The sequence below is a fragment of the Lagopus muta genome, chromosome 11 (genome assembly GCF_023343835.1).
Source record: "Lagopus muta isolate bLagMut1 chromosome 11, bLagMut1 primary, whole genome shotgun sequence".
NCBI classification, from domain to species: Eukaryota; Metazoa; Chordata; class Aves; order Galliformes; family Phasianidae; genus Lagopus; species Lagopus muta.
Window position 1 is genome coordinate 8,818,755 of NC_064443.1, and position 22,667 is coordinate 8,841,421.

The following is a 22,667-nucleotide window of genomic DNA, read 5'->3' on the forward strand; positions in this document are numbered from 1 at the left end:
CTGAATTATAGGGTTTAATCTCCTGATTTCTAGAATGTCAGATTCCTCTGAGCGGCTCAAATTTCTTAATAACTGATCACACGGGTGGGCAGAGAGGAAAATGGTTTCCATCCTCTTGCAAAAAAGACCCACCACTACTTTCCCATCCTCCTGCTTGTGTCCAGATCAGACTGTTCATAGTTTTCCAGTGTAATGCCACCCCTCTCAGAAAAATTCTTGTTAGAAAGCAGTTATGGAACTTCTTACAAAGCTTGGTGGAGCTGATGTGTTCAGCTAAACTTCCTCAAGGTGCAGATGATGCCATGGGGCTCATTGGCAAAGTTGACCTCTAGCAGCATCTGTGCTGTGACTTAGCACAATACAGAGCCTTGGCTGATATTTAGGTGAGCTGGGTGTAGAGAAACACTTCTGTGGGTCACAGCACAAGCTGCAAATATGGCTGAGATGCAGTCTGGAGAGTGTTGCCATTAGAGGCTACCAGGTTATGGCTACGAATCCAGGAACCTGGCTGGAATTCAGCTATCCTGGTGCCAACTACGTGCAGGGAGCACAACTTGTGCTTTCCCTGGGTAAGCTGACTGCATGCGTCCAGATGGCAAGCTGTGTGCTGAGCTCTGAGAAGATGCAAGGTAGTCCTAAGCTTAAGGGCTCATTGAAAGAAACAATTGGAGTATGTTCTGAAAGCACAGAGGAACCCATGTAATTGATTTAAAGACATCCTATCCCTACAGAGGATGTTGCTAATGTCTTTAGCAGGCACGGCGAGCCTGTGAACACATACTGTATGCTTTGGTGAAGAATTTCCTTAGACAGCTTGCTCATCTTAGCTCCATCTCGTATGTATACTACTTCTGTTTGGCATGCACAAGCAATGTGGGAAAGGGCTTTGGAAGAGCTCAGTTCAATGTGAGGTTTAGTTGCAGAATACAAAGCCTTAATGAGTGCTCTAGTTTTGATTCCCCTACAATTACTGTAACTATTCAATGCTAGATGAAAATAATTAGAAAGAATTCATAAGCTGCAAGATAACAGCACTTAGAATAAGTGATGTGTAACTGAGATGAACTTTGCACTGTATGAGTTCCTTCTGTGAAGAAAGTGCTGTTACTGGACCACACCTTCATTTTTTAAGGACCATGTATTTCAAGTTTGTCATCTTCTTCCACATAGGCATCACATTAAGTAGTAAATGAGACCAACATGAAGATTGGAGAGAGTGAGTGCTTCTTAGAAGAGCTGGATGTGAAGATTAGTCCAAGCTGTGGGAGCTTTCACATGTGAAGGCTGGAGGCAGAATGTATGGGATGGCTTTGCTCACACCGATCAAGCGGCTGTAGCTAAGAAACAGCTTTAAAAAAAATTCAGCACTCAGAAATGCTTTTTCAGTCCTTCGTTTGTTTCACAAGACTTAGCACAGTCTGTATTACAGCTCAGTTTAGTAAGGAAGCTGTCTGCTGCGGCAGCTTATCTTGTTTCCACTAATTGTCCAACAGAAAATGACTTGCAGTCCTGCTGTGGGGCAGAGTTCAAGGAACCTTGCCACAGCTAGTGTAGTACTTGTGCTTAATCTCAACCTAAGGCAGACTTGCACATAAGCAAAATATGCTATTTCAAGGCTCACTTGTAACACTAGAACTTTTTTGATTTGTGGAATGGTTTCTTTTCAGAGAGGCTGTTGAAGGTGATATTCTCCAAGACAAGTACTTATTAGGTTCAGCTCGTTCAGATTGCTCAAGGCAGTGTCCTCTTGAGTTTGGACATACTGATGATGGAGATGTTACAGACTCTCTGGGCTTCCACTCCAGTGTGCGACAGCCCTCATGGAGAAGACTTTTTCCCTTTTTCCTGGAAATCTGCTTGGAATTTTCCGTGTTGTTGTGACTTGGAAATTTTTAAATAGAGGAGTGAGGGGCCCCTTGTGCTGCATGTGGGATGATTTATTGTTTTGATTTATTAACACAATTATTATTATTTTTAACTCTGAAAACCATCTTTCTTCTGGTATAAACCTGACTGAAATAATAAATGTGTGCTGGGCTAGGAAAAACCCTGAGATGGGCAAGGGAGGCTGTTGTGAAAGATGCATAAGAACACAAGAATTTCACTTGAAGGGCTAACTCCTGAAATGAAGCAATAATTATTTTTATAGCTTAGAATACAATTGTAATTTGTCCAAGGCACTTAATTTAAAGGCAAAAGATGTAGAATGTTCTTAGTCATGGATATCATGACTTAAAAGACTGAAGACAGCTTTTAGTTAAAGAGCCAAGATAAAGTGGGGAATCTTGGTGTCCTGCTTGCTGTGGTGCACAGCTTCAGGTGAAGTTCAGAGGTCTCCACTGGAGTAGGTGAATTTGAAAGCTTCAGATCAAGGTTAGGTTTCAACTTTGATTCTTTCTGTTGGGACAACTGAAAGTACAAACACAGAGCACCAAGCTTTGCAACCTTGGCTGTTTTCCACATGGGAGCTTGGGTTGTGAAGTGTGTTGTTGCCTAAGGTTTACAAATGGCACGTTTGTCTTGAAATGGTTGCATTTGAGGCTCAAACAAGTTATGTTAGTGGCTCTAACCTAGGCAATGTAATGTCTTCCTCTGCACTCTAAAGAGTGCAGTGTTAACGTGTCCAAGTGTAACATATCATATTAATATTTAGTATAGAGCAACAATTATAAATCAGCTCAAGCAGTTAAAACTTGGTTCTGTTTCAAGACTGAAATTGGCGTGTACTGCAGTCCTATGGAATCTCCATAATCCATTTTTTGGGCTGGTTGCCACTTAGTTAATAGGATAATAAAAGGGTCAGAATTACAATCTAGACTCTGAGGTGTGATGGGGGAAGCAAACTAGCTCTGGTTCGGTCTGTTTTCCTCTTTACCCTACCAGGCAGCCACTTAAAACCTAATAGCTGACTAAGAAGCAGGATACTCCTACATAAAACTTAATGTTGTAGTCTATATATAGGCTTTTTTCTTTTCTTTAACAGAAGAGTGAGTGCTTGAGCTGTTCTGCAGAACCAACACCGGCACTGAACAAGCAAGTTGTGCTGGCAGCCATCCCACAGCACTCGGCCTTGCCGCCGCACTGAGTGCAGGGCTGGGCTGTTTGCTGGCTGCTGCAGGCTGGCTTCAGTGTGCCAGTTGCAGCTTGGGCCTAAGCTGTATGCTGCTTGGAGGCCACAGGAAAAACAAACAAAAACCGTGCTATAAGCTGCTCCTTTGGGTACTCTGATGACACTTTTGAATTTGCTTGTCTGTTTGCTGCTGGGCTCAAGTCCTCACAAGTGCAAAAGCAGACATCTCCCACCAGCTCCAGTGAGCAAGCTCTTGATGCTGTGCATGAGAATGGCCCTTGCAGATGTTTGCTGAGGATTCTTAATGTGAATTAAGTGCAGACAGGGCTCCTTACTTCAGGCTGTGGGAACGCACCTCTCCATGCTCTCAATGCACACTTAGACTCATTTGTTGCAACCAGAGCCTGATGTGAGAGTATAACCTAAACTACTAAGCTTTCATCATTAAGATGGGGAAAGGCCTCCAAAATCACCAAGTCCAACAGTGGACCTGTCCCTACTATGTGCATTTATAGAATCATTAAGACTGAGAAGTACCTCCCAAGATCATCAAGTCCAGCCACAATCCATCTCCACCATGTCCACTAAACCATGACCCTCACACACCTCTGTGTTTCTTGAACACTTTCAGAGACAGAGACTCTCCCACTTTCCTTCCAATTCCAGAGCCCTGCCACTCTTTCTGAGAATAATTTTTTTTTTATAATATCCAACCTGAACCTCCCCTGGTGCAACTTAAGACCATTAATTGTTGTCTTATCTCTGCTACCTGAGAGCAGAGACTGACCGATGACCTCATGAACGTGGTGTAAATCTTCCCATTTTTGTTCATCAGACTTTGCTCATGGTGGAAGTGTGTGCTGCAGGGGCTGTGTGGTTGCATTGTGCCCCTGAAGCAGTGACTGCAGTAAATGTGCATCTCCATGCTGTAGACTTACCACAAGCTTCAGAGGAATAATCAGAAGAACATGGTTTGAAAGGCTCTGTAAGGCTTCAAAGTGTAGACTGTATGAGAAATAAGTATGACTAAAGTAGCGTTCATGGTAGGAAAGCAGTGCTGCAAGATCTGCTGTTCATATCATCCATTTTCCAGTCTGGTACAGCCAGGAAAAGTGTCTTTAGGCAAACCACGGGATGGGTGAATTCCACTGGAAAACTGGCCAAGCTGTGGTACATGACAGTGCCTGCAGTAATAATTGTTGGTGCTTAAGTGTAACTGGAAACATTTTTTTTCTATGTTCCAATCTTGGATGTTTTACACTGGCAGTGTGCGCTTGGTGGAGGTGGTTGCAGGCTTGGTTGTACTGAGTGGGTTAGTACAGGCCCAGCTGGTCTGCTGGTCTGTGTCTGGTGTCTGCATGTTAACATCAAGAGACCTCCAAGAAGAAAGACACTGTATGGTCTCAGTTCGCTATTTAAAAGAGTTCCATCAAAGCAGAGCCTTTTCTGCTTTGTGGAAAACTCAAAGCACTCCAGCAGAGCTGAGCTCTACACTGCTGGTTGGAAATGAAGCTGCTTTGGGCTAGACTCTGATTTCTTTGTGAACCTCAAAGGGTTCTTTTGAATTCTGAGGGATTTCAGAGCCCAGGCGAGCCAGGGCTGAGCTCTGGTGGAAGCTGGAAGGGATCCCTGTGGGTATTCCATAGGGTGCTGATAAAGTCTGTCCTGCCTAGAAGTTCTCCCTCCCTTCTCCCCAACCTAAGGGAGAGTAGACAGCCCTCCTGCAAGCAGGCTTGGAAAAAATTACATCATGAGATCCCTATGCATGTCAGGAAGTGTGGGGACTGTAAGAGCAAACCGACTTTGCTAAAAAAGTACCGCTGCAGGGACAGCATCAGCCTCAGGGAGGAAGAGCTGTCCTGCTCCTGCTGTGACCTCTTCCTGCTGCTGGGGCTGGGGGTTCCTGTGCTGCAGGGGAAGCTTTTGAGCGTGGGCTCTTAACCCTGCTCTTGTGTTGTGCCCTCAGAGGTGGTGGGGCTGGAGGAAGCTGCTTGGCTGCTGCAGTGACCACAGTACATCTGCCTGAGACATATTTATGTGGTATAAATATGGAACAGGCTATTTTTTATCCTAAGTAACATGCGTGTAACAGTGTGCTTGAGGTGACTCTGTCCCGCTGGCTTTTATCCCTGGGAATGCTGGATGGCGTTCTGAGACAAATTTATTTGTAGCACACTAAATCATTGCTGCATCCATTGTAGTAAAAATGCTGATGTCAGTATAAATCCGGAGCAAAAGCTTGGACATGTTTCTGGCGTGAGGCTGCAGCAGCCTGCACTGTGTTGTGAGGACTGGTCCTGCTGTGGGATGGGTGTTGGGGCACTTGGTATGCTTCAGCCTTAGTAACTGCTTGTGCATCTTTGCACTGTGCTGAGCCAGCCAGCAAGGCTTTGGGATGCTCCTGTGCTCAGAGAAGTTGTGAATGCCATATCTCTGGAGATGCTCAAGGCCAGGTTAGAAGGGATCCTGGGCAGCCTGATCTGGTGGGAGGCGAGAGATTTGGAGCTCAGTGATTTTTAAAGTCCCTTCTAACCTAAGCTGTTCTATAATATATGAAATGTAGCTGTGCCTTCTGCTGTGGTGCAAAAGCTGCTCAGCAGTGTTTGTGTGATGCTGTCTTTTTCTTCACAGCCGCTCATTAAAAATCCAGCAGGGTTTACTCACTTTCTGGCTGTCTGTTGTACATCTCAGACTGAATGTGAGATCAGCTATGAGCATTCAAGTCCCAGACACTTAGCATTGTTCTGTAAGATTAGTCAAAACTGATGCTTTAAAAAATGTAAATAAAAGCCAAGCAAAATGAAATGTTAGCTATTGAGAAAGATAGCATGCCACTCAAGGTCTGATGTTAGAGTATTATCTGCTCAGGACATACTGTCCTATTGTGAAACCATGTGAATAGTAACAGCTTCATGTGAACACTGGGATAAAGGAGATGCACTGTTGCTTGCTTTTTTTGGTAGCTGTTCTGTGTAATCACTTTTTTTTTTTGAAAGTCAAGACCTCTGTATGTTGATAATATGCTATTGAAGTACTGCTGTGATATGTGAGGTGAATAGGAGCGAGCAAAGTGTGCTCCGCACTTGCTGACTTTACCTATAAGCATCCTGAATTTGAACTGTAGGCCATCAAAGCACTGAACGCTTTCTGTTTGCTAGCTAGTGCTCACTAAGATCCCTGTGCAATTATTCTGGTGGCAGTTGCTGCTCTGAATGATAAGATCAGGTGCAAGGGCATCCTGAAAGGTTGCAGGATAGCCCTGTTTTGGTTGAGATCAAACAAACCAGGGTTGTTGCCTGTGCAAGTGCCTGTGGGTGACCTAAGTGCTTCTCACCTGGATTACCTGGGCACAAGTGAGGAACTTAAAAATGTGCCTCTTGTAGAATAGGAAATAATCAGATGTCTGTCTTTTGTCTTCCAGATAGTAAAGCCATAGTTGATGGAAACTTGAAGTTGATCCTTGGTCTGATATGGACCCTTATCCTCCACTACTCGATTTCCATGCCTGTGTGGGAGGATGAGGGTGACGATGATGCAAAGAAGCAGACCCCCAAGCAAAGGCTGCTGGGCTGGATTCAGAACAAAATCCCTTACCTGCCCATCACAAACTTCAATCAGAACTGGCAGGATGGCAAAGCACTTGGGGCTCTCGTTGACAGCTGTGCTCCAGGTAAGCCTTTGATCAATGTTTCCTTGCCCCCTCTTCTTGGGGCTGCTCTGCTGTTCATAGAGGGGGAGGTTTTCAGAGCTGTACTGAAGGCGGAAGCAAGGCTGTCAGGAAAACTGGAGTCCAAAGAGGCCAGCTGTGGAAAGCAGCACGTTGTAAATGATCTGGCAAAGACAAGTACTGGCCTAAAGCAGAATATGCGTTTGCATTGTTGGAGGTGCTGCATCTAAATCTTGCGTTGGATGCAAGGGACAAAGGCACAAGTGCTGGCTCCCAAGTGCAAGACAGACTTCTTCCCACAGCGAGTGCCAACAACCTCTCAGCTTCAGGGTGCAGCAGGAGACTTTGTGTGTCCTCCTGAGAGAGGATTGCACAGGAGTGCAGCGCAGTCAGAAGCCGCACGCTGCCTGCAACTTCAGTGTTTAGCAAGTTACAACTGTGCAGCTTAAGGCAAGCAACGTGATGAAGTGTGAAAAAGGCAGTTTCCTCACTTTCTCATAATACAGCCTTGCTAATGCAATCTGGGGTATTGTTGCAGGCAGCTGAAATCCCTTCTTGAAGTGTGCTGTAGGAGAACCACCAGAATGTAAAGGATCCCTTGGTGCATTTGTGGTGAATTTAGAGCAGCGTCTTCCACAGTTTAAATGAAAGCTGTGCTCTGTGTGGCTGACCCAGAAGCTGTATGTCTTTTGTGCTGACAGGCAAGGTGGGTGGGAGGCTTTTGGAATGGGCTGTCTAAGACTGAGTTGGAAGAGCCCCCGGAGATGCTGGTTGTTGTCTGAGAAGCATTTCGGCGAGCAGCATGCGCTTCTCCCATTTGGGTTGCTCTTGCCAGGGTCCAAATGTCTTTATGGCAACATCATTACAAGTAGCTGTGGAGTTTGTACCTGGTTTCATCAGCTAGGGAAGCTTCTCTACAGGCAGTGCCTAATGATGAAACTTCCTTGCAGGCCTGTGCCCTGACTGGGAGACCTGGGACCCGAGCAAGCCTGTTGACAACGCTCGTGAGGCCATGCAGCAGGCGGATGACTGGCTGGGCGTGCCGCAGGTAAGGCGGTGTGGGAAGCACTGCGTGAGTTGGTTCTTACAGTGTGCTAAGACTGGGGAAAGCAGGTGAAATTGCTTAGGCACTTTTTAAGGTCACAGTTTACTTAAGCAAAATTCCCTGAGAAATGTAACATTATGTTTCAGAGCTCTGGTTATGAGGTTTAGTATAGGGGTTTGTGCTAAAGGTTGCCAGTGTTGCAAGTATGTGGAGTAGGGAGACAGTACGCTTCTAGTGATGGCTGAGTGGGTTTGTTTTGCTGCACTGGATGTTAGGAAAAATTTGTTCTCCAAAACAGCAGTGAGGCACTGGCACAGGCTGCCCAGGGATGTGGTGGAGTCACCATGTCTGGAGGTATTCCAGAACCGTGGCACTGTGGGACATGATTGGTGGACATGGTGGGGTTGGCCTGGATGGTCTTAGTGGTCTTTTCCAACTTTAATGATTCTGTGAATTAATTATCTGAGATAAAAACACACTGGACTAAGAAATCACTTCCAAAGGTGACTTTTAAACAGAGGACAGTGTATTTACAGATCAGGTTATTTTCATGCTGATAAAACTGAACGGAAGTGCTGGAGTCTCTGGGGCTTTTGGAGCACCTTGTATCCTGGGAGCAGGAAAAGAACGTCCCAAGTCTTACTCTGTAGGCTTTGCACTTCAAGGCCCTAGGACACAGCATTACGAATCCCTCGTTCTTTGGTTTTGGTTATCCCCATGCTGCTTTTGTGAGTGTGGCTGCACTGTCTTGGCTTGCCACCATTTAGCTTTTTGCAGCCTCGTGGGAACCCCCTGATAATCCAAGTGCAGGAACCCCTTGCCTCCCAAACTGCAGTGGGACCATAATGAGCTGCTTGATTTTCTTGCCATGAGATGATAAATGAACTAGTTTTTATCACGGAGAAATGAATGTAAGAAATCACGTTAGAGTGTGGGAGTTCTGAAACACAGGAATTTGTGCCGTAGCTCTGTTTCTCTGTTGGCATGCCGTATCCAAGCACTGATAACAATATATTTAATTGTGCTGTCTTTCAGGTTATTACTCCTGAGGAAATTATCCACCCTGATGTGGATGAGCACTCTGTAATGACTTACCTGTCACAGTTCCCTAAAGCCAAGCTGAAGCCAGGAGCTCCTTTAAAACCCAAACTGAATCCAAAGAAAGCAAGAGCTTATGGCCGAGGTAAGGACTCAGTAAGCTTAAGCTGTGCAGAGTGTTTAACTCTTCAGAAAGCTGGGTGGAGTTTTCTGCTTGTGTTGAACTCCAGGCCTACTGTAACAGACTTCAAAGTTTCACTTGTGTACTCTTGGTGTGGTGCCTAGTTTCAGAAATACATGGATGTAGTCCAAAAGACACTCCTAGTTCTAACATGTAAATTCCCCAAGCTCTGAACCTGTTTTGCAAGCTGTTGGTCTTACAGTCTGCAGATGGAAGAAGAAACTAAATGGGGCTGAAACAGCCTTGGTATGAAAAATACGCTAGCAGTATTGCTGCTGACCGTCACTTATACAGTGCTGAGTGCTTCTGACGGTAAAGTACTTCTTTAAAGAGGAAAAACATCCTTCCATCTATGTGCATCTCTAAGCAGGTGCTGTGTAGAGGAGCAGAAATCAGTTTCTCAGACCGGTGGCAGATACGTACTGGGATACGTTTATCCTAACTGGGTTATTTGAATTGGTTGCTTCGTAAGAGTACCTTGTTTGCACATGCAGAAAGGTGCTTTGGTAACCCTTCAAACACTAAATAGTGCTGAGCTTTTACTCTAAAGACCACATTTGCTAATTGGAATGACTCATCCATGAACATTTGTGCATTTGTAGATTTACATACACATTAATATTACATTTTACATGTACAATTCCTGTTACTTTTGATGTGGTTCCACTCTAGATTGGAATACAATAACAGCTAAATGAGTAACATACTTCTATCTTTAGAGTTGTTGGGATATAGCAAGATGTCATTTATATGGTGCTCTTTATTCTCCCTTCCGTATTGTTCAAGCCTGTTGCTGGTCTGTCAAGGTTCTTAGCATTAGTGGATTTCAGAATTGGGTGTATAAGAATTTAATGGAAAGAAAAAAGACTTTCCTTAGTTTTGTTTCTCTTTCTTGGTGGTTTTTTGAACTTGAAACGTAGGTAGTTGAATGGGCATGGATGCTGTCTGAACACTGATGAGTGATTAGTGTAGTCACAAGTGAGTTTCCCTTCTTGGGGCTTTATGTTCTTTGTTGGTGACTTCCTCTGCAAACTAGAGTGCATGGAGACATTTGTCAGACTGTGAACGACTGATCAACCTGCATCAGTCTGCCAGCTCTGGCTCCAGTCACGTTCACACTCTTTCAAAGTCTACTTCAGTGCCCAAGAGCTCTGTAGCCATTGAAATGGAAATTACAGTGAATGAGCAGCTATTGAAAGATGAATGTTTTCCCTCTTAAATGCCAAAATTGAGTCACTAAGTATAAATGACAGTTCTGACTGCTGACGCGCTTCAGGAGTGGAAGGTGAATCCAGCAGCAAGAGATTGCTGCCAAACGGGGCAGCGTCTTTGGGGCAAATAGGTAACAGTTCTTTGTGCTTCCAGAATAAGGTAATCATCAAGTGTGAAGTTGCTCAGTCTTAATTTTTATTACATTTTTTCAAGTACTGCAGTAAGTTATTCATCACTTTCCAAAGTGAATCGTAGGTGAAGCACCCTGGATACTGCTAATTTCCTTCTGGGGCAGCTGTCTGCAAGCATAACGTGAAGTGAGCCTGCAGAGGTGTTTTGCAGATTGAGTGATACATGAAGAGTTCTCATTTAACCAGCCAAAGCAGATCTCTGAGAAGAGGGTGATATTTAGATTAAATGTTGGCTAAGAAAGCGCTATGATTAATGCCATCATGTCTGAAACCATCTTCTGGGGATAAGCTGTCCCTGTCTTTGTGCCTGCAGTAGGAGGGGTACTCAAATACCAAGTCCTAATGCCCGTACAATCAACTGAAGATATGCACAGTGAATTTATAGCTGTTTAAACTAGATGATAATCTAAGGGTTAGTTTGAAAGAATGAATATGTCAATTGTTAACACCTTATCAGAATGCTCAGATTTCCTAGTAAAAACATAATCTTCCTTGCATTGCTCTCAAGTTATTGTTTTCTGAAGATAAACAAGCTCAGGAATTCTGTTGTTCACAACCACTTCCTTTATAATCTATCAGACAGTGCACTTTCCACTAATTGTACTCTGGAGTGCCCACGGTTTTATGAATAAGCTGGGGAGTAATAATCTGGGAAGGAAGGTATATATGTTTGGGCTAGTCTGGAACCAGCAACTTTGGGAAGTTCTTCCCACCCAGTCTGACACTACCATGACAGGTGTAACAACCTGGGGCTAAGTGCAGAGATATGATGAAATCCTGATGGTAAATGCATGCTCTAGCAGGCCCTGTGCTAAGAAATAAAGAAACTGATTAAGTTAGATGGAAGTGGTGCTGAATTGCAGGATTTTAATGGTGTGAAGAGGTTGCTGCGTGCCATTTCTATAGACTTCACTGGCAAAATTGTTTGAGCAGCTTTCGAAGAAGAAGTCTGAGCAGCTGGTGGGTAGTCTGCAAGCTGTCTCTTGGGTGTTGTAGCAAACACGCTGCTCTTCATCTGCCTTGCAGGAATTGAACCTCATGGGAACATGGTGAAGCAGCCTGCCATCTTCACAGTAGACACCATCAGTGCTGGGCAGGGAGACCTGATGGTCTTTGTAGAGGATCCAGAAGGAAACAGGGAAGAGGTATGTATGTTAAATATTTTGTGGGGAGAACATAAAGCTAGTCAAAACACCAGTGATTTTGCAGTAACTGTTGTCTTCCACGAGATAAGTAATCTAGAAAAGTTACAAAATACTGTCTATCAGAAATGCAAACTTCAAGCTTTTCTTCCATAATTGCCTTATTGGATGAGCCTGAAATTTTTTTTTGCTGTCTGCAACTAAGCAACACAAGTCAAATGTCCAGTAGTTGTAGTGCTTTAGCTTGACTGGCCAAGTACGTTCTGATGGGCGTTTAGATAACACACAGCACTAAATCACTATCTGCCCTTACTCATTCTGCAAGAATGGCTAAAGCAGCTATTTAGAAGCCATGAATCATTTTGAGTTAAAATACTGGTTTTAATGTTTATAGAAATTTCTCATCCAAGTACTCCACTTGATCATATTACGACATTCCAGAGAAATACAGCTGTACATTGGACTTAATGTCTCCTCAGTTTTGGCCTGCCTTAGTAGAGCAATTAGCAGCAAAGAGAGGGCAGGGGAAAAGATAGCTTGCTTCACATCTGAAGACAAATCATTTTTTGGTATGTATTGAGGATGTAGAAAGAATACTTGCTCCCACAGAAACATGACACTGATACTGCTGACTGTTCACAGTATTACATGCCAAACAGGAAAGTCTTAGGCTGTTGTGCATAGGCACAGCTCAAAGACAGCTGTGTTTTCTTTCCTAGGCAAAGATAATGCCATCCAGTGACAAAAACAAGACCTATTCAGTTCAGTACATGCCAAAGGTTACTGGACCTCACAAGGTAGGTTGTGTGTCAAATAACCAGAATTCTCTTGCTTAAGGTGAGCCCACGGGGACTGCATGTTTCCTACTGGTGTAATAGCCTTTGGGCATCTTGAAGGATTAGTAATCTGATGTAGCCTTATTTCTCTCTGAGCTGTTCCCCTCTCAAGGGGAAGGGTGTGCATGTGTTGGGAGAAAGTGTGTGGGTGTTCAGTGAGGTGGGGGCTTGTAGGCAGTACCACAGCTGGCTTTCTCTCACCTGGAGCCACTTCTTGCAGCTCATGAAACCAGTTTTGTGGGTTGTCACTGAGGTGTGGAGGAGAGTAACCAGTTGTTTTTGTGAGGTGTTCCTTTGCTGATCACGCTGTCTGCTGTAGGGCTTTTGCAGGAAGGGTCTCCACCCAGCTCTGTCACCAGGGGTCTGCAGAAGCAGGTTTTTGGTGGGTGATGCCATTGCTTAGCATTTGCACGAGTGGCTGGTCCATACAGCCAGCCTGAAAAGATAGGTACAGCTCTCTAGGTTATCTGCTGTGTGGTCTCTCTTGCCTCTGAGATATTCAGAGCCTTGGCCTCGGGGCAGCTGAGCCACGCTTTGCCCTGTTGAGTATCAAGCTGATGCTGTCTGTCCCTAGGTTTCAGTCCTATTTGCTGGACAACACATCTCAAAGAGCCCTTTTGAAGTGAATGTTGACAAAGCCCAGGGAGATGCAAGCAAAGTAACAGCGAAGGGACCAGGACTGGAGGCAACAGGAAACATTGCCAACAAGCCTACCTACTTTGACCTCTACACAGCAGGTAAGCAGAATGAATGAATGCTGAAATCCTGCAGCTTTCTCAGATGTGAGGAGAACCTGAGTTTTGGAGGAATGAGGATTTTCAACTCATGGAGTTCAGAAGTGAAATAATAGTCAGGCTACTCTGGAGGCTTCAGCTGTATGTGAAGCATTTGGCATGTTGAGCTAAGTTGGGGTGGGAAGATGTGAAATGTTACCCTGAAATTTGTCATGAGCTTGCCACATGGCAGCAGGCAAATTCTTGGGTGGTTTCTTCCCACTACTCCTTTTGAACAGGGAAGTGAAGTACCTACCTCTGAATGATGAACTGTAAATTGACTGTAAAAGCTTAATGTGTTCTGTATTTAGCATTGCAGAAAGAATCTGATCCGGTGCTACATTGAGTTGATGTTTCACTGACAAACTGGTTGAAACTCTCTCCTAATTATTAGTGGGTTACTATCTTCATTAGAACATCTCCATCGTGTTTGTTGCCTGCTGTTAGGGCAATGCTGTAGCCTAGAGGAGTGACTCAATAAGATGTTGCAAATGCTAATTCATTTAGAACAATGCGAAACTACTTGGGGCTGCTACTTGAAGTACTGAAACGCTGAAATATGCTGAGTATCATATCTTAAATTGCATTCTACCCAAGGGTGCTTAGAAGTAAAATTAAATGTGATTATGATGAGGGGAAGTGCTATATTCAGTCTCTAATTGGTGAGGGTGTGGTCTGAATCATGTACGGGCACATCTGGCCTCTGAAAGTGTCTGAAAAACTGTTTTTGTTGTGTAATGAATTAAATAAAAACCAGTAAGGAGCAGGTGTCCAAGCAAAAGTGAGTATGTATACTCCAGCAGAGAAGGAATCCTAGTTCAGACCAAGGGATATGTGCTGTCCAATATCTTAATCTAAACTGCTTCAAAACATGAGAGAATTGAATTAACTGAGAAAGTTGTGGGCTAGTCTGTGATTGGCTGTAGCAGTGAGATAACCAGGCTGTATGTGTATCCACTGATGGAATGTAGTTGTGAAGCCTTGTGCAGGGGCTGGCAGAGCCCTGTCGGTTTGATGGCTTCATAGAGTGCCATCATGCTGCCTTGTCCCCAGCTCACTTCAGCCTCCAGTTGCTGTCAGCAGAGGCTGAACGCTTACACTGTACAGGGGATAATAGTGGAGCACAGTTGGCTGAGCCCAGTGCTGGACCTTTTCCTGAACACAACACACAGCTGTGGGGAAGGCTAGGCTCAGCTCAGCTGGTTTCCTTTGCAGGTGCTGGTGTGGGTGACGTGATTGTGGAAGTGGAGGATCCTCAGGGAAGATGCCTTGCTGAAGTTGCAGTAGAAGACAAAGGCAACCAAGTCTATCGTTGTGTCTACAAACCTGTCCAAGCTGGTCCTCACGTTGTCAAAGTGACTTTTGCGGGGGAGGCAATTCCCAAAACTCCTTGCAGTGTTCTCATTGGAGAGGGTATGCTTTTTCAAAATGTGCCTGAATGTAGACGGACACTTTTCACCTTGAATGGGATCACAGAATTTGCTTGAATCTTGACTTGGGCATTTTCTTTACCTTTCAACACTTTAGACCTGATTCACTGAGTGTTCACCTGGACAAAACACATGGCTTTTGGTGCGAGAGTTTCCTTTCTGCCTAGACCTCTGAACATTTAGCTGACCCTTAGATATATATATATATTTTTTTTTTTTGGAGTGTTTTATGCAGCTGTGCAATATCTTGCTATTTTCCGCCTTTGCTCCTCAAATGACTATATTTACTGTTTTCCTCCTGAACTGACACTTAACTTGCTTTCTGTTCCATCCTTACGTGCTCCTATGCTTTTAGATCTCTGCTCATCTCTCCTGAGCTACCCTCCATTTGTGGAATTTTGGACTTCACTGCTAATGGCTTCATAGTTGGTAAGAGGTGTGCAGGATGCTCTGTCATGTTTGCTGTTTGTAAGCTTCTAGCCTGCCGCTTGCCCCAGCCAAAAGGGTTTTTGTTGGGAATGGGGAAGAAAGTTGCAAGCAAATTGAAACACTGTGTGACCCAGTCAGTGAAACTTGCTTAACCACAGACTGCCTGGCTTAATTGTGTAAGGGCTCTGAGAGCCTTTCTCACTCCAAGGTAGACTTGCTCATGTATGCACCCACCGAGTTCTCAGAGTTAGCAGATGGCATGCAATGTTTGCTTGTACTGTCCAGCATAGGACGTGTAGTGATGTGGCTGCAAAAGGATTGTAAGCTCTTGAAACACATGAAAACCTAATGAGCAGCTTGGCAGACTTGTGTTCTTGCTGTAAGCACGGTGTATCTGGGGGAAGTGCATGTTGGGATTAAACTACTGGGAAGCTGTGATTTCTGAGTCTTTTCAAACCCTTTAGGTCTCTGGAATTGAAGACCACCTGATAGCTGGGAGCGTGTAACAAGAATTGTTCATAAGTGCACATTAACTTGTTTATGTAGCAACTCAGCAGGCCTGGAGAAGCACTTGAGTGAAAGGTGTCAAGCTTAAGCTTAGCCATATGTAACCTTATGCCCCTACCTATGGCTGCTTCCATCAGTGGAGGACTTTATGGCTCTGCTGCTGTGGGTGTGAACTGTGACACACAGGGGGTTGAAGTGACATGTCTTAAAGAAGCACATGCAGAACTTTGCTCTGGTAATAGCTGCTATTCCAGTCACGCTTCTGAAAGAACAGCACGATAATATTGTTCACTAGGGCTTATCTACAAAGGAAGACTTCACCAGTGCTGCAGCATGCCTATAAACCTGAAAAACATCAAGAAGATTATGCCTAGTGCAGCAGATATCTGGGTTTGATAGCCAAGTAAAAGCTTTGATCTGAAAATTGGCATCAAGTTGGAAAGCAACATGGCTTCAGAGTTTGCTTTACTTTAAACAGTGGCTCTTGTAGGGGTTCAGTGTTGCCTGGTTGTACTGAATGCTGCTGTCCAAAAGCAGCAGGACATGGACAATGGCTAGGCAGACTCCACATCTGTTTTCCTTCCTACTATAACATTAAGACTTGTGCTGAAAGCTCAGCTGTGGTTGCCCTGAGTCAACATTTAACTAAAGGCTGTTCCAAGCTGGCTAGGCTGCATGTGTTTTGAGAATCAAAGACTGCATTGATGTCTGAAATTCCCTTGCAGCCTGCAATCCGAATGCTTGTCGTGCCACCGGTAGAGGCCTGCAGCCCAAAGGCGTCCGCATCAGAGAAACAGCCGACTTCAAGGTTGATACGAGAGCAGCAGGCAGCGGAGACCTGGGGGTGACTATAAAAGGACCAAGTACGTGTGTTGGGATGAATTTGTGCTCTGACTGTGTTTTGGAGAAGGGGGCAAAGAAGGGGTTGTGAGAGGGAAGAGTAGTGAAGAGGTGGTAGCTGCTGGAACTGGTCGGATTTGCATCACCATACCATAACTGAGGAAATTGGCACTACTGTTTGTCTTGGCCTTGTGGGTTTGCATGGCATCTTTGATCTCTGGAAGCAAATCACACTAAAGTGACTCTGGCAAGGTGGAAATCCTCTCAAAATGCTAGGAATGCCTTAGAGCGGCATCCTGAATGCACTGAATGCTCAGCTCATGAGCAGGAGGGCAAAGTGTTGAGGCAGGAGAGACCTTTCTGCCAGATCTAGTCCCTGGCCCCTCACTCTGCCACGACCCCAGGACTGTGGCACAGCAGGGCAGTGGGCACGCTGGCCGTGGGCTGGGGTCTGCCCAGCCGTGGTGGCTGTGCTCTGCTCTCCATGCCCTGCGCCAAGTCTGAGTTCCACAAAGGAACTGGCTTTGTTTGTGTTGTGCTCTGAAGCACTCACCTCCCCCCAGGCTGGGTCTGTATTAAAAGGTGCATTGTATTGCCTTCACCTCCTCCACACACACAGTGTTCTGACTGTGTGGCTTTAATGCGGTTACAGGGGGAGAAAGCAGCAGACGTAGGGATGTAAATTTTAGTGTATTAGGCTTTTCTCCCTAGATCCTTCATCTTGAAGAAAATGAAAAGTAGGCATTCCCTGCATACTTGTGGTTGCAAAGTCTGACAAATGTTAAGCTTTTTTGTTTTAACATATGACATGCATCATACTGCAGACTAAGAAAATAAAACACAAGGGAACCTATTAAGTCTGGTAACTTAAAATACTTTCTGCTGTATTTCTTCTGGAAGTGTTTGCTGTCTTTGTCCTAGAGGGCAACTAGAACTAACTTCCCTTATAACCTGACCTTTTTTTTTTTCCTTTCTGTTGGAGGATTTTTTTTTTTTTTCTTCCAAGCTAAAATAAATACTAGAAAACATGAATGTGCCTGCGTAATTGACGGCAGGATGGAAGCTGTTAAGTTTAATGCTGAACTGATCTTTCAACAGAGGGCTTGGAGGAGCTTGTGAAACAGAAAGGCTTTATGGATGGTGTATATGCGTTTGAATATTATCCAGCTACCCCAGGGAAGTACGTTGTCACGATTACATGGGGTGGGCACAACATCCCAAAAAGGTGAGTGAGGAGTAGTTTTGTTTGAGCTTTTTGTGTCCTTTGGGGGTTTGCATGGCTGGCTGGCTTTTTATCTAACAGCGTGTTTTTAGGGCTGCAGAGGCTTTGGGAAAACTTGGGAGATTGATTTGCATTAGTCTTACTAAACCCAAAATGATGAGTACAAAAAAAATAATAAACTTCGGTAGCTCATGCAGCTTGGACTTGACTCTGAGTTTTTGAAGAGATCTGTTGTTTTATTGTCAGGGACTACAGCAAGCAGAGCAAACCAAATATTTGACACTTAGGATCTGTTGTGCAAAGTGTAAGTATGTGATAGGTTAGATGACCTCTTTGCTAGAGGGACTGCTGGGCGCTGTGCCACCACAAGATAGCATCTGTTAATTTGGGAAGTCCAGTGTAAAGCCTCATTAAAATGCCTGGGGAGAAAAGCACGTAGTCTGTATGTTTCTAATTGTGCTTCTTTTTCTTGTAGCCCCTTTGAAGTTCACATAGGTCATGAAGCAGGCCCTCAGAAAGTACGAGCCTGGGGGCCAGGACTGCATGAAGGGATTGTGGGCAGGTCGGCTGACTTTGTGGTGGAGTCCATTGGCACAGAAGTTGGTTCTCTTGGTATGTTACTTTGCTTAGCTCGCCTGAAATACTTAGATATTGCAGTGCTGGTAACAAACTCCTGAGAAACAACAGCTATCACAGCATGGGATGGGGACTGTGGTTTTGTGGGATGTGGTTTTGTGGGATGAGATACAGAAGGAAGTGATAGATTATTGCACATGGTGCTGAAGAGGAGAGATAGCAAGCATCAGTTATGGATACGGCTTAAAAAAGCAGTTTGAGGGAACAGTGTTAGATTAGCAGCCGTCACAGCTGTAGCACAATTGGTAAGTAAGCATTTCTTTTTCAGGCTTTGCAATAGAAGGTCCTTCTCAGGCTAAAATAGAGTGTGATGACAAGAACGATGGCTCATGTGATGTGAAGTATTGGCCCAAAGAGCCTGGTGAATACGCTGTGCACATCATGTGTGATGATGAAGACATAAAGGACAGCCCCTACATGGCCTTCATCCGACCGGCGTCGGGAGACTTCAACCCGGATAAGGTGGTGTAAACTGCTCACTGGAGCATAATGTGGTTTGGTAGAACTCTTACAGAGGTGCTTCTAAAGGCTTCTGGTAACACGCTTGACTCTTAAGCTGCCTCTATTTAAAGCTCTGTGTTTGTATGCTCCAGCCAGATATTACTCAGCTTTTTCTAATAACACTGCTGTGGTTTCGATTTAATGTAATGCAAACTTGCTGAAGTAGTCAAAATTCTCAGCTTTCACACTAGCCTCTACTTGTATCCCATGCTTTTTGAGGTCTGTAGGAAGAGGAGGTTTGTAGAAATAAATCACTTTGTTTTACCTCTTTCTGAATTGCCAGCTAAGACTCCTGGTTTTGTTTTCAGGTGAGGGCTTATGGTCCAGGCTTGGAGAGAAGTGGCTGCATAGTGAACAATCCTGCTGAGTTCACAGTTGAAACCAAGGATGCTGGGAAAGCACCTCTGAAGATATATGCACAGGTAAAAAGCCAAAGGCAGCTCCAGCAAAAGGGCTTTAATGTCATTGGGAAAAATGCCCTGAGTATTTCTGCTGGATTACGCACTGCTTATTTCTGAACATTTGCAATTCTGTTGCAGCTCTGTGCTTTGATCCATATAATGTAGTCAGACAGCAAATCTAACTTGAGACAGGGTGACTTCTCCCCTTGAGTCTGAAGTGTGTGGCTTTGCTTTCGCACTCAGAGCCTCCTCAAAAAGGCAGACTATAATTTTCTTAAGATGTCATTCAAAAGGACCTGAAGTGTATTTGGGCTTGTGAATCTCAGGTGAACTTGTTAAAGTGTTGTGAGATGATGTGAGAAATAAGCCATTTAGATGAAAAAGGCTTACAGGAGTGCAATCTGCATGTTCCTTCAATGTTTCTGAGCTGTACTTCTGAGGAAAGAACAAGATTTTGGAGCAGTCTCTTGGGATGTTCGAATTATACAAATACTTGTAAGGTGCCTGAACCTTCTGCTTGTACTCTCTGCCACTTGTGCTCACTGCTGCTTGTACTGATCACTCTTTAGGATGGAGAAGGAAACCCTATTGATATCCAGATGAAGAGCAAGCCTGATGGTGTGTTTGCCTGTTCCTATGTGCCAGTTAAACCAATCAAACATACTATTTCTATTGTCTGGGGAGGAGCCAACGTGCCCAATAGCCCATTTAGGGTAAGTAGAACATTATTGTAACAACTGCTTGTTGTTACAAGGGTGATAAAACCTTTTTGGGAACTTGAAAGCAGTGTGCCCTTCTGCTGTCTTTTATGGGCATGTTTCCTGTTGAAAAGAGCTTTCTGATTTTACAGTCTCGCATGCTGGATGTCTTGTATCAGTCCAGCTGCAGCCTGGAGCAATCAGGGCAGTTTGTTCTTAACTTGGTGCTGTTTTCATGTAGCTTCTGCCCAAGCAATGCTTCAGTTTGACTGTGATTTCGGGCATGAATCAGGAGTGTAATTCTGACACTTGTGAATCCATTCAGGTCCTGATAGGTCAGGGGAGCCATCCTCAGAAGGTGAAAGTGTTTGGGCCTGGCGTGGAGAGAACTGGCCTGAAAGCAAGTGAGCCAACTCACTTCACTGTTGACTGCACAGATGCTGGAGAAGGTAAAGGCAGATTGGGTTATTGCTGTGGTATCCTGCAGGTTATGCATGGTTGGGTTTTATGTTCTGGTTGGTTTTTTTATGCTTTTTTTTTTTCTTAATAAAAAAACTTTGGGAAGTAGAATGTGGAAATGAGTTGTGATATGATCAATTTTATCAATTGGTAGGAATGTGCTGGCTATTTGGCTAGCAGCGTCTGTACCATCCAGTGAAACTTCTGTTGGCTTTTCCTAGGTGATGTCAGTGTTGGAATTAAGTGTGATGCTCGTGTGGTCAGCGATGAAGAGGAGGACATTGATTTTGACATTATCCACAATGCTAATGATACATTCACAGTGAAGTATGCACCACCTGCTGCGGGACGCTACACTATTAAGGTGCTTTTTGCAGGAGAGGTATGTAATCTTCATTTTACAGGCTGATATTTTCAGAGTCTGTTTATCTGTTCCGCCCCACACACCACCTGCCACTTAATGGTTGAGTGTGGCAGTGTACAGGTGACTCCCTTCACTCCAGCCCACATGCACCTTGTCTGGTTGCTGTTTTTAGAACTCTTCTCTAGTACTTGAATGTAAACAAACAAGGCAAACGTTGACTATCAGAGTCAAGCCATGTGATGCATTTGGCTGGTATAATCAGTGTGTATCAGTGCTAGCTTACCTACTGGCTCTAGAGGCAAGGCAATGCTATTTTCTACATGGTAGAAAACTTAAATTACTATCCAAGGAATAGGCATGAAAATAAGTTGTTAAAGAAATAAGTGGGAAAAGCCCATGCAAGCAGACCAGCTGTTAACTTTGGCCTAGACTTTGAGTGCTGCCACCAGTAAGGTGGAGCATTTAAGTGAGAGGCTGCTGGAGCCAACTGTTTTAAGGTGCTTCTGCTTCAATTTTATCTGTCTAGTTTGAGTAATGAGAAGTGACCTGGTTTTATTTAGAGCTGTATTTCTGTTGCAGGAAATTCCTGCCAGTCCTTTCAGAGTTAAAGTGGACCCCTCTCACGATGCCAGCAAAGTGAAAGCCGAAGGACCTGGGCTGAGCAAAACTGGTGAGACCTAGGTGGAGGTGTTGTCAGCCAATGCTGTGGGCAGCCACTGCGTGATTGGGCACTGCTGGGGTTCAGCAGTGTGGTGCTGGCTGCAGCTGGTAGGGGTGGGAGGCGACTGGAAAGAACTCTGTTCTCTTGGCTTTCTACTTGAGTGGGATTTATAGGTACTGAATGCTTCTTGGGAAGAGTTTCTGTGTGCGAGCTCTGCATAAATTAAAATTAACATTTTTCTTCAGGTGTGGAAAATGGCAAGCCAACCCACTTCACTGTGTTCACGAAGGGAGCTGGGAAGGCGCCCCTGGATGTGCAGTTCAGCAGCCCTGTGCCAGGAGAGGTGGTGGCAGATGTGGACATCATTGACAACTACGACTATTCCCACACTGTCCGGTACACTCCAATACAGCAGGTAGGTCTGGGTACTCCAAAACACAAAAGGGAGCAGCTCATGTTGCTGTAGCACTGTGATCTGGTGCTGTGCACAGGGGGACTTCTAGTTAAAACCTGGTGTCCTGTTCCCCTAACACAAAGCCTGTGGGACAGTGGGGATTGGAAAGCAGAGGCACGGATTTCTGGTTTAGTTATTGGCGGCTTGTCACTGTTTTCTTTTCTGGGACCAAGTGAGGTATTGAAGTAGCAGCACGTGGCTCATATTGCCATTGCACAATGGTGGTATCTTTTTGCTGCCTTATCAGTTGAAAGGGAAAGGTGGCAATTCTGGGATCTGAATTGAGGCCAGCTGCTGCATGGCCAGCCTGCGCTGCCCCCCCTTGCTTTGCTGGGCTGTGGGGTGTGGCTGTCAGCCTGCTGCTGCTCAGCTGCAGACTGGAGTGTGGTTAAAAAAAAAAGTACAGTGTTTGAGTAACTTCCAAACAGAGAAGTGAAAGAATTGGGCAGGGAAGTTGGGCTGCAGATTAAACAGGCCGGAGTATTTTGCCTGTATTTGAGGTTTGCCCATGGGTTGAAAAAACTTCAGTTGAACTTGTTTTGGTTCAGACAGATACTTCCTAGCAACACCATTAAAGTGGAAGCTGCTAATAACTAGAAATAGTTTTCCTTATGCTATGCTCAATTCATGTGTATTTTTAAAGACTTAGGCACTGTAGTGGTGAGATGAAAGTGTTTTGATGACTATACTCCGCTGAGCAAACAAGTGAGCTACTTGGTCAACCACGCTGACTTCCTTGAATGTAGCTTTGTAAAAATGAACTGATACAGAAGCCTGCAGCACTGTTTGTCTGATAGTGCTGGATTAGCATTCTTGGACACATCACAGAGCTAGCATTTGTTTTTGGATAAAGCAGTTGCATGGTCTGAGGATGTGGTTGGTGTGTCTGTTTGGAGAGGCTTTGGCTTTT

General features: G+C 44.6%; 1 protein-coding gene across 4 annotated transcripts in view; it reads left to right on the top strand.

Annotated features, from left to right (window-relative positions):
* The window catches only part of FLNB (filamin B), a 66,949-nt gene that overhangs the window by 16,096 nt on the left and 28,186 nt on the right, over positions 1–22,667 (top strand). For all 4 annotated transcript variants that reach the window (XM_048957049.1, XM_048957051.1, XM_048957053.1 and 1 more), the window contains exons 2-18: positions 6,492–6,740; positions 7,688–7,785; positions 8,818–8,965; positions 11,431–11,549; positions 12,266–12,343; positions 12,957–13,119; positions 14,371–14,568; positions 16,247–16,384; positions 17,460–17,586; positions 18,059–18,195; positions 18,488–18,681; positions 19,029–19,142; positions 19,691–19,834; positions 20,145–20,268; positions 20,500–20,660; positions 21,222–21,312; positions 21,549–21,718. In XM_048957049.1, the coding sequence (XP_048813006.1) occupies positions 6,492–6,740; positions 7,688–7,785; positions 8,818–8,965; positions 11,431–11,549; positions 12,266–12,343; positions 12,957–13,119; positions 14,371–14,568; positions 16,247–16,384; positions 17,460–17,586; positions 18,059–18,195; positions 18,488–18,681; positions 19,029–19,142; positions 19,691–19,834; positions 20,145–20,268; positions 20,500–20,660; positions 21,222–21,312; positions 21,549–21,718 (2,453 nt within the window). The remainder of the gene's footprint in view (positions 1–6,491; positions 6,741–7,687; positions 7,786–8,817; positions 8,966–11,430; positions 11,550–12,265; positions 12,344–12,956; positions 13,120–14,370; positions 14,569–16,246; positions 16,385–17,459; positions 17,587–18,058; positions 18,196–18,487; positions 18,682–19,028; positions 19,143–19,690; positions 19,835–20,144; positions 20,269–20,499; positions 20,661–21,221; positions 21,313–21,548; positions 21,719–22,667) is intronic.